The 10,461-nt window shown below is 43.4% G+C and overlaps 2 protein-coding genes and 1 long non-coding RNA gene across 3 annotated transcripts; 2 read left to right on the top strand and 1 right to left on the bottom strand.

Moving 5' to 3' along the window:
* Positions 1-724: 724 nt before the first annotated feature.
* On the bottom strand, positions 725-1,550 carry LOC145879598 (stathmin-2-like). The gene is made up of 2 exons (XM_082975891.1): positions 1,365-1,550; positions 725-961 (listed from the first exon to the last, which is right to left on the bottom strand). The coding sequence occupies exons 1-2, from the start codon at positions 1,533-1,535 to the stop codon at positions 740-742; spliced, it is 393 nt and encodes a 130-aa protein (XP_082832017.1). The 5' UTR covers positions 1,536-1,550; the 3' UTR covers positions 725-739.
* Positions 1,551-2,185: 635 nt separating this feature from the next.
* Positions 2,186-3,978, top strand: LOC145879599 (uncharacterized). The gene is made up of 2 exons (XR_014392445.1): positions 2,186-2,740; positions 3,104-3,978. It is a non-coding gene; the product is annotated as an uncharacterized LOC145879599 (long non-coding RNA).
* A 185-nt stretch (positions 3,979-4,163) lies between these two features.
* Positions 4,164-9,925, top strand: LOC106592872 (RNA-binding protein 12B). The gene is made up of 2 exons (XM_045696933.2): positions 4,164-4,306; positions 7,462-9,925. The coding sequence occupies exon 2, from the start codon at positions 7,488-7,490 to the stop codon at positions 9,465-9,467; it is 1,980 nt and encodes a 659-aa protein (XP_045552889.1). The 5' UTR covers positions 4,164-4,306; positions 7,462-7,487; the 3' UTR covers positions 9,468-9,925.
* Positions 9,926-10,461: the final 536 nt, after the last annotated feature.

Below are 10,461 nucleotides of genomic sequence, written 5' to 3'. Positions count from 1 at the left end.
TGAGACTGACAAGACTGTTTTGTTGTTTGTGCGGTCTTTGTTTGTTATTTTGGTGTTCTCTTGATTTAAAAAATATCAAGATGAGCATCCACATTCCTGCTGCGTTTTGGTCCTCCATTCCCGATGACAACCGTTACATTTACAAACAATCCGAGCGCCAGGTGATAAACATTAGCTTCGTTCCACAAGCAGAAGTTCCAGAAACTTGGACGTTGCCAGTCTGGACGTTATTACCAAGCTAGATAGTTGGTGGGAAACAGTGGGAAAGCTAAAAATACATTTAAAAAATGATATTTTATCATCATGATGGAATGTCGAGAGGGGAGGAGTCGCCGTTGTAGCACGGCATTTCTAGCAATTTAGCTAGGTAGCCATTGTCAAAAGAAAATATAACGTTAGCCAACAAAATTGTGCAACCTAGCTAGAAATGACATGTTTAACTAGCTAGCTATTTATTTTTTTAGAATACCTCACCAAATTGAGTAGTAATCACAACTTTGCACCGCTTTTCTGATTAATAGGCTAGGTACTTGCAGTTAGCTAGCTAGGTAGAATTTCGAACCCGAACACCCCGTGTGGATTTGACGTCGGCAGTGCTTGATGTTTTTCAGCCAAGACGAGAGCTGGAGCTGTTTGTTATACTACTACTAAATTACTACTACTACTCCATTACTACTGCTACTACTACTACTCCATTACTACTGCTACTGCTACTACTACTACTACTCCATTACTACTACTACAGTACTGCTGGCCAGTCTTCTCTCACCTTCTCCTGCAGGCGTTCCATCATGGCTGCAAGGTGGGCCTCCCGGTTCTCCTTGATTTGCTCCATCTTCATGGTGAGCTTCTCCTCCGCCATTTTGCTGAAGTTGTTGTTCTCTTCCATGGCCTTGAGCAGCACATCCCTCTCATGCTCCCTCTTCTCTGCCAGGGCCCTCAGCACCTGGGCCTCCTGGGACTGGACCACAGAGAGACCATGGATGTCACCATAGAGTTGGCATCACTAGAATGGTCAAAGCACCTCAGACCACAGTAATTTGACTCGTACATTCAATATGGCTGCCGATCCATCCACCACGGAATATGAACTTGAATGGGACAGCTGTTCTGTTGATTCTAATTATATGGATATTAATTATTATATCAACATGCAGGGCCATGGGGTTGCCTACTCAAAGATCTAGAATTTTATACACTCTAAGGAAAAAAAGGTGCTATCAGACAGCAGACATTTTGGTTGCGGGTAGAACCACGGAACCAAAAAGGGTTCTACTAAGGGGACAGCCGAAGAACACTTTTGGGATCTTTTTTCTTAGTGTACCGCAGTTTTATCATTCTAGTTCTATAGTTCTACTACTCACCCTCCTCCGGTCCTCAGCTGCCTCCAATTTCTTCTGGATGTCCTCTAGGGACACCTCCCTCTTGGGGGGTGAAGCGATGCTGTGGGCCGCATCTGACACCGGGGAGGGGGGCTTCAGAATCACCTCAAAGGCTTGGCCCGACGCCCGCTTGTTGATTGGCTTCACATCCATGTCTGAAAACAAGTGAAAAAGTTTATAATTTGTTTCTGTGGTCTGGTCTTCTGGGTTCTGGTCTTCTGGGGTCTGGTCTTCTGGGTTCTGGTCTTCTGGGGTCTGGTCTTATGGGTTCTGGTCTTCGGGGGTCTGGTCTTCTGTGTACATTTTAACAAATCGGCCGATTAATCGGTATCGCCGTTGAAAAATCATAAACGGTCGACCTCTAGTACATAGCTACCTCGTACGCCTGCACATCAACTCAGTACTGGTACTCCTTGTATATAGCCATGATATTTTCTACTCCCTGTATATAGCCATGTTATTTTCTACTCCCTGTAAATAGCCATGTTATTTTCTACTCTCTGTAAAGAGCCATGTTATTTTCTACTCTCTGTATATAGCTGTCACGTCCTGGCCAGTATAAGGTTAATTGGTATTGTAGTTTGGTCAGGACGTGGCAGAGGGTATTCGTTTTATGTGGTTCGGGGTGGTGTGTTTGTTGAAGGGGCATTTGATTTAAGTATTCCGGGGTTTTTGGGCACTGTTTGGTTTTCATGTATTCTATGTTTAGTCTAGTATGTCTGTTTCTATGTTTGGTTAATTGGGGTTGGGACTCTCAGTTGAAGGCAGGTGTTGTCTATTTGCCTTTGACTGAGAGTCCCATATATTAGGGTGTGTTTGTTATTTGTGGGAGATTGTTCTGTGTTAGCCTTGTGCCTTGCAGACTGTCAGTTGATCGTTCGTTCTCTTGTTTGTTGTTTTTGTGTTCGTTTTGATTTAATTAAATGTTCAAAATGAACAACCGCATGCCTGCTGCGTTTTGGTCCTCTTTAACCGACGACAAGCGTGACAATAGCCATGTTATTTTCTACTCCCTGTATATAGATAACATGGCTATCTTCACTGTGTATTTATTTAATCCTTGTGTCACTATTTATATTTATTTTTTATTTGTTTTTATCTTTTAACTCTGCATTGTTGGAAAAGGACAAGTAAGCATTTCACTGTTGTTTACAGAGCATGTAAAATAATAAATGGATTAGATATCTTATCCCATCTTTATTTCCCTTAACTGTGCTCTCAGTATAGAAGCCTGGCAGTGTTGGCTGTGGCCAGAGGCAACAAGGATGGCTCTTTCCTCATGTCCAATGCACTTCAGAAGTTGAAAAAAGGGCAGCGATGTGTCTCTTGGAACCCTTTTCCCCTTGACCACTGGACTGGTGAGCAATATGCCTGTCATATGATACAAATGAGATATATGATTGGAAGATGCTATGTAACATAAAGAAGTACCCTAGATTTGAGATGACACACGAGCCATGATAACATCAGAGTCCTGTTTTATGAAGTGGGATGTTTATTTAAGGCACCCGCTCTCAGTTGAATGCATTCAGAAGTACAACTGACTTGGTATCCCTTGGGGATATTGCATCAGAATAGAAGGTTCTGGATAATATGAGCCTTTGATTGAATTAACTGAGAGAAGAAATGTATTTGATTAAATAAAAATGTATATCCTAAAATAGTTGTCTGATTTAACCCTTATCAATTAGTGAGGTTTTTTTCTTCGTGTTTGATTCCAGACCCTTTGAACAAGGTGGGAGACGCCCCTTCCTCTCGCCTCCTCAGTGTCTGCTCCAATCACAGCAGTGTTTCCTGCCTGCTCGGCCACGTTGTGCAGCGTGCTGTGGAGATGCTGAAAGCAAGGGCCTACCTGCACTGGTACCAGCACTATGGTGTGGAGGAGCAGGACTTTCAGCAGGCTTTGGACGCATGCTCAGCTGTCATGCAGGAATATAACACTCAGTGACATCCTGTTAGGGCTGCTAATAAAAAGTCAAGCAGCTGTCTGTCATATATGTCTGAAGAATGATGGCAGTGTTGGAATGGAAACCAGTCATAAGGTCAACTTAACACTTGTGTGAAGTGAACATGATGAAGCACTATGGACTTCAATTCAGAGCCATAGAAGTAGGTTATGGCTTTGCTTCAATGGTCATTGTACAGTCAAATATTCCCAATTGTTTTTTTTTATAGTTTTTTAAATCCTTTTTCCTGTCTCAGGTGTTGGATGATATTAAATATTTAATTTGTAATAAAATGTGTATTTCAGATGTCTCACAAATGAATAGCCCATAAAGTAAACCATCTCCCCCAAAGGACATGGGCGGAACAATCTCCATATTTTGTTCTTCAGTCACTCTGAGAATGTGCTGTGGCGGGCAAGCAATGTTGGCAGTTGAGGAATGTTGGGACAGGGATACAGAAAGGTGGATTTCTGAGGAGGAATTTGAGGGAGATGGCGATAAAAAATGGAGATTGGGTGTTGAAGAAGGTTGGTGTCAAGTGTGAACAGAGTGAGCTGCGTTCTGGAGTGTGTTATTTCATAGTTGTGATGGCTTCCCTATTATTCTACAATGTAGAAAATAGTAAAAATAAAGAAAACCCCTTGAATGAGCAGGTGTGTCCAAATTTGGACTGGTACTGTGTGTGTGTGTGTGTGTGTGTGTGTGTGTGTAAATATATAAACACACACTACCGCAAAGTAGGTGGCGGCATGCACAAACAAAATGTGTGAACGCCATGATGCCAAAGAAGAAGAAGAAGAAGAAGAAGAAGAAGAAGAAGAAGAAGAAATGACATGCGAGATCTGCTTACTTCACCCTCTAGGCTTCCGTATTTCTAAACGTGTTTGAAACTCGAAGGGCAAAATCTATTCTTTCCTGCCATCCTTTAGTTTTTTTTGTCAAATTTTATAAGAAATAACTTTTTCTCTCGCTGCCTGTGTAAGTTCTCTCTTAGGATGGAATTATCATGCTAGCGTAGCGTTATTTTACGAGTAGCCAGGCTGCAAGGCCCTGCTAGCTACGCTAGGTGCCATGTAGCTAGCTAACGTTAAATTGCGACGTTTTTATAATAATTCAGTTTTTAGTGTTGTATGGTGTATTTTGCTTGTGCATTTTCTTAGGTAAATAAAACGCTGACAATGTGGGTGTTAAGCTGTGAACTAACCGGCTAGCATACACAGTGGCTAGCTAGCTAACGTTAGGAACCCTGCTATGGTGGGCTGTGTGCTAGTTTCCTCAAGTAATGGCATAACTTTTGGTTTTTCTAGCTAGTTTCGCGTATCCTGATTGTTCTAGCCAGATGTGTGTCTTGCACTGGTTGCTTTGTGACGGTTCTCTTCTCTCCATTTAACTTGGCTTAAATGAAATGTCGCCGTCCAATTATGTTAATGGTCGATGATTATGAAACCCTGAATCACAGTGTGCGACTGGGAATGGACATTTTTATATCGCGCGCCGTAAAAAGTCCTCTATCTAGTTTACGCAAATTATATTTTTAAATGTGTCAGTATATGTTTGCGTTAAATCGACCAATGGCCTGTGTGTGCTCGACATTAAATGTATTTTGTGGCATGACGTTGTTTTGACTAGTATCAGTCACAGTAGGGTACCAAGTTTAGCTCTGCTGGGTGCGGGCTGTTTCTTTTTGATTTGTGCAGCAGAACGACCAATCATGCTCAAGTATGCCAGCTATTACTCTTATGCCTATGGTGCATTTCCAATAGACTTTACCCCGGTGTTTGGACTGAAGTCATAAGACTTGTTTTTTCCACCTCTGAGGCCTGGCCCCAAAAAATCTAAAGGTCTTGGGCCGTGAACCTACTCAGACTTGGGACCAGACCTGGGAAAGTTTGACTTGTTTTTTCCGAACATGGTTAACACACCTCACGAAGTAACTGTTCCAAGTCCTTAGCCGTAGTGATGGAAACACGTTCCTTATTAGTAATACACCAGGGTGTATGGACTGGAGTAACAACACTGCCGTATTGGAAAAGCCCATATCTGACTCTCTGTGGACTGATGCATATCAAAGAAAAGGATTAAAGGCACGGACAGAAAGCACGGGGTGGCACAATTCTATCCAGGCGGAGCGGTCGGTGGTTCTCGTGCACATGGAAGCCGCTCAGCCAGAGAAAATAGGATTCTGCTCTTATTTTTCAAGGGGTGCCGTTGTTCACCAATCACAGTAGAACATGTAGCCTGCGTGGTGATACATCAACACTTACGTCCAACAGCGGGATCAGCTAACTTGCCTGCTGGCAAACACTTGTCAGTTTAGAGTCACGTTTAACAATACCATTTCCCCCCCCCCCCCTAATCCATTTTTGGATTTATCGTTTCTGTTGCGTGTAAATACTTTTTTATGAATGCTTATGGCGTTATAGCGTTTCTTCATTCGTACGTCGATAATGTTTATTTCGTTGCTATGGTCACAGTCTTTGGAACAGCTGCCGGAGACACTAGCCGCTTTGATTTCAGGGACAAGTGGTGTACTCAGAGGGGTACTAGGCCATATTCCGCTGTCCGAAAAGTGCTTAACTATGTCCATGGCTAATGTCATGCCCATCTTTATCAATGATGGTGTATGGTATGTCGAGATGTAGGCCTAATGATTGATGGGTTATTGCTAGATATTAAGTATCTACAGAAATTGGTTAATGCTGTGCCTTTCGGTTTTTTGTGGTTTGGGTATTCTGATGGTCTGAATACATGCCTGTTTCTGATATAGATTGGAGAGTTTCTGGCAAATACACGATTTCATTCCAGGGACGCAGAGAAGAAATACACTATATATACAAAAGTATGTGGATGCACCTTCAAATTAGTGGATAAAATCGAGCACATGGCCGAGCAGCCGCACACGAACCTAAGATCACCATGCGCAATGCCAAGTGTCGGCTGGAGTGGCGTAAAGCTCGCCGCCATTGGACTCTGGAGCAGTGGAAATGCTTCTCTGGCGCGATGAATCACGCTTCACCATCTGGCAGTCCGATGGACAAATCTGGGTTTGGCGGATGCCAGGAGAACCCTACCTGCCTCATTGCATAGTGCCAACTATAAAGTTTTGGGGGAGGAGGAATAATGGTCTGGGGCTGTTTTTCATGGTTCGGGCTAGGTCTCTTAGTTCCAGGGAAGGGAAATCTTAACACTATAGCATATAATTTCATTCTAGATTATTCTGTGTTTCCAACTTTGTGGAAACAATTTGGGGAAGGCCCTTTCCTGTTTCAGCATGACAATGACCCCGTGCACAAAGTGAGGTCCATACAGAAATGGTTTGTCGTGTGGAAGAACTTGACTGGTCTGCACAGAGCCCTGACCTCAACACCGTTGAACACCTTTGGGATGAATTGGAAGGCAGACTGCGAGGCAATCCTAATTGCCCGACCTCACCAATGCTCTTGTGGCTGAATGCAAGCAATTCCCCGCAGAAATGTTCCAACATCTAGTGGAAATCCTTCCCAGAAGAGTGGAGGCTGTTATATCAGCAAAGGGGGGACCAACTCCATATTAATGCCTGTGGTTTTGGAATGACATGTTCGACGAGCAGAGCTCCACATACCTTTGGTCATGTAGTGTATATGTGACTTAACGAAGGAGAATATTGCATGAAACTTGTGAACCTTTTAACACTTGATCCAATTGAATAGTTGTAAAGTGAAGCCTGGAATTGTAGATTGGAAGCCTGCCATTATACTATGGTGAAGGCTCATACCTGATGCATTTAATGTATGCACAGCTGATTTGAGATGGAACAATCCGTGAAAGGGACATCCAGTTTAATGGTGGGAACTTTGTCACTCCTGGAGACGACATACTAATCTTTCAGATGTTAGAATCTCCGACCTACCGTTGTTGCCTGTAGGCCTGTACATTTTTTTATGGTGTTTCCATTTTGTAGTGGCCTAAGTGTCGTATTGGGACCTTCAGATTTGTGCACAGCGTAATCCTTTCAGAACGTTTTCAGTTGCTGTTTTCATTCTCAAGGTGTCACCTGTTTTGGTGATGTTATAGTGGAATGGTCTGGAGAGCATTGGTGAGCTGGACACAGGACTGTTCTGCAATAATGCTATTATGTACCCCTCTGTCTACAGGTGCTGTTGTTTGTGCTGTTGTCGGAATGGCGGTGGTCATCCGTTTACAGGGGCTCAGAATCACTGCAGGTTCTGAGGACGTTCGCAATTTCTTCACTGGCCTCAAAATCCCAGATGGTGGGGTGCACATTATTGGTGGGGTGCGTGAGGAGGCTTTCATAATCTTTGCTTCCGATGAAGACGCGAGGCGGGCGATGACCCGTTCGGAGGGATCCATCAAAGGTTCTCCGGTTCGCTTACGGCTGAGCAGCAAGTCAGAAATGCAGGCTGTTCTCAAGCAAAGTATAAAACCTGAGGTGACCAAAAAGAGGCCGTATAAGGAAGGTTTCAGAAGACCGGAAAAAGAAGGCAGGAATGAGGAACCTGGAAGAAAAGAGCGCGTGGAGATGGGCAGTAGATCAGTGTCTTACAGTAACGTACGTAGTCACGCCCGAAAGCCTTCCTCACAGCCAAGCTGTCAAGATGACTTGTATTTGCTTATGCAAGGCATGCCTTTTGCTACGACCGAAGAGAATGTGAGAAATTTCTTTGACGGATTAGTGTTGGAGGACATTATTATGATGAGAAATGACCGCGGCCAACCAAATGGGAAAGGAATTGTCAAGTTCGAATCCAGACTGGATGCTAGAGAGGGTCTGAAAAGAGATCGGCATTACATTGGAGCGAGGTTTGTGGAACTCTATGCAAGCTCAGAAGAGCAGTGGTTTAAGGCAGGTGGTGGTGTGGAACCTGCTAAAGACAGCAGTGATAAGTTTAGAAGAGGGCCTTCGTCAGCTCACACTGAGAGGTATCCTCCAGACCGTGCTAGGTCTCGCTCACCAGTGGCCTACAGGTCTACAAAGTCCAATTCTCCTCCCAATGAGGAGTTCTGTGTCTTGGTGGAAAACCTTCCCTACTTAGTGGAGAAGAGGGACATAAAGGAGATCTTCCATCATGCAGACCTCAAGTACGATCAGATCCTTCACCTTCTTGACAGGTATGGATCAGAGACAAGCTCTGTATTTGTGCTGTTCAGAAGCCTGAGGGACTACTGTGCTGCCTTGACTCTTCACAAGCAGAAATTTCTCAAACGAATTGTGTACATCTCTCCTATCTCGAAAGAGAAAATGGTCGCCATGCTAGAATCTGGGGAAAATCCAATGGATGGTGCACCACCCTCTGAAAGGTCTTACAGCAGATCTCAGGAAAGGCTTCCAAGAGAGACCGAGAAGGATGCGTGTGAATCTGAGAAGATTTGCCTGTATGTGCGAAACCTGCCTTTCGACGTGCGCAAAGTTGAGATTGTGGACTTCTTCCTAGGCTTCAGGATCTCAGAGGAGGCTGTTGTTTTGCTGCTTGACCATGAGGGCAATGGGCTTGGAGAGGCTTTGGTGATCTTTCAGACTGAGGTGGAGGCTATGAGGGCACAGTCTCTGAATGGGCAAGAGTTTCTTGGAACAAATGTCATCCTGAAATGCATTTCTCTGGCTCAGATGCGTGAATTTGGTGTTGGTGAACCTGCAGTGACAGAGCAACAGATGGAGAGAAGCTCAGAGAGGTACTTGGCCAGGAACAGTGAGGCGATGTCCCATCTGTACACTGATTACAGGGTCAACCCTGATATAGGCCATCTTCCTATGAACGACCTGCAGGTTCATATTCATGGAGGCAGCAGTCTGGGTCTGAATTCTCACATGATGGAAAACCCTGTTCTGCTTGACAACAGGGGCAATGGCTCTGCTCATAGACATGGAGGCTATGGACCTTCTGCACCGCAGCAGTTTGATGGTCCAACATGCCTGAAACTGGTTAATCTGCCTTGGACTATCAGAATTGAAGAAATCTATGATTTTTGCTTTGGATATCGTGTAATTCCTGGATCGGTCTCATTGCAGTATGACAACAAAGGGATTCCCAAAGGCTCAGCAACGGTTGTTTTTGAATCTCGCTTGGAGGCGTTAATGGCAGTTGAGGAATTGAGTGGAAGACCAATAGGCAACAGAAAAGTAAAACTAGTTTTTGTGTGAAATTTGTCCTCCGTATAGAACATGAAAGAACCTTTTTGGGCTTTAAATTGTGACGTTTTAGGAAGAACAACTCGGACTGTATTTGGTTAGTTTGGTGGTTCCAACAGATGGCGACTGAACAATTTTTGATTTTAAAAATACTGTGTGTGTGTGTGTGTGTATAGCCTTCTACTCCATGTGTAACGGACAAACCTTTTGTCTGTTTTTTCCCCCTTAAAGAATAACAATTGTTTTTGTATTTTGCCCATCGCTTGCTTGCTATGTAGCCTGTTTCTGAAGCTTTTTCTTTTAGTGAAATTTGCCTGAAATTGTATTTTCTTTAACAGCTGGGTGAAGGTAGAACTTAATTTTGCAACTATTATTTGTTGAAATGTTTATTGCATTATATAGTGTAAAAGTTGTCCATTAAACTTAGTGGAAATTCTTTGATTAAAATGCATCATGTTATCGTCTTTGAAGATTGTCTAAGATGTTTTGTTGTATGATAAATACTGCATTGCCCATGGTCCTATATATATATTTTCCTGTGGTCAATCTGGTGGTCTTTGGGCTCAGAATGGCCTTGAATGCCATGTTATTTTGCTTTAGCTGGACACACACACACTCAAATGGTTAAGTATCTATATATGTTAGGTATTCCCCAACTCATACGTCAAGTTATGCAGGATTTAACACAAGCAAAGGGTGCAACTCTGTCTGCATTAACTCCCTTTTTATTTTATTCTGATGCAGATGTATACATTTTGGTTGTCAGGAGCAGTGAGAATAAAATGTTTAGAATGCAGGAGACTTTCACACTTAACTGAGAATCTGTGAATTGCACCTACATTACTTCCAGCTACCCAATTTCCAGAAGTAACCAAGAGTTGGACTACGGTGCACCATGTTAACTATTCTCACAGAAATGGTTTTCCACTTTAAACCTTGAAGTAATAACTGGGTGGCCGGTAGCCTAGCGGTTAGAGCATTGGGCCAGTAATCAAAAGGTCACTGG

Source organism: Salmo salar, chromosome 05 (genome assembly GCF_965601325.2).
Source record: "Salmo salar chromosome 05, fSalSal1, whole genome shotgun sequence".
NCBI classification, from domain to species: domain Eukaryota; kingdom Metazoa; phylum Chordata; class Actinopteri; order Salmoniformes; family Salmonidae; genus Salmo; species Salmo salar.
This window is presented reverse-complemented; position numbering and strand designations above follow the sequence as displayed.

Coding starts and splice junctions, on each gene's coding strand:
- LOC145879598 (XM_082975891.1), bottom strand. CDS start 1,535: ATGGATGTGAAGCCAATCAACAAGCGGGCGTCGGGCCAAGCCTTTGAG. Junction 962..1,364: donor CAGCTGAGGACCGGAGGAGG/GTGAGTAGTAGA, acceptor TCTGTGGTCCAG/TCCCAGGAGGCCCAGGTGCT.
- LOC106592872 (XM_045696933.2), top strand. CDS start 7,488: ATGGCGGTGGTCATCCGTTTACAGGGGCTCAGAATCACTGCAGGTTCT.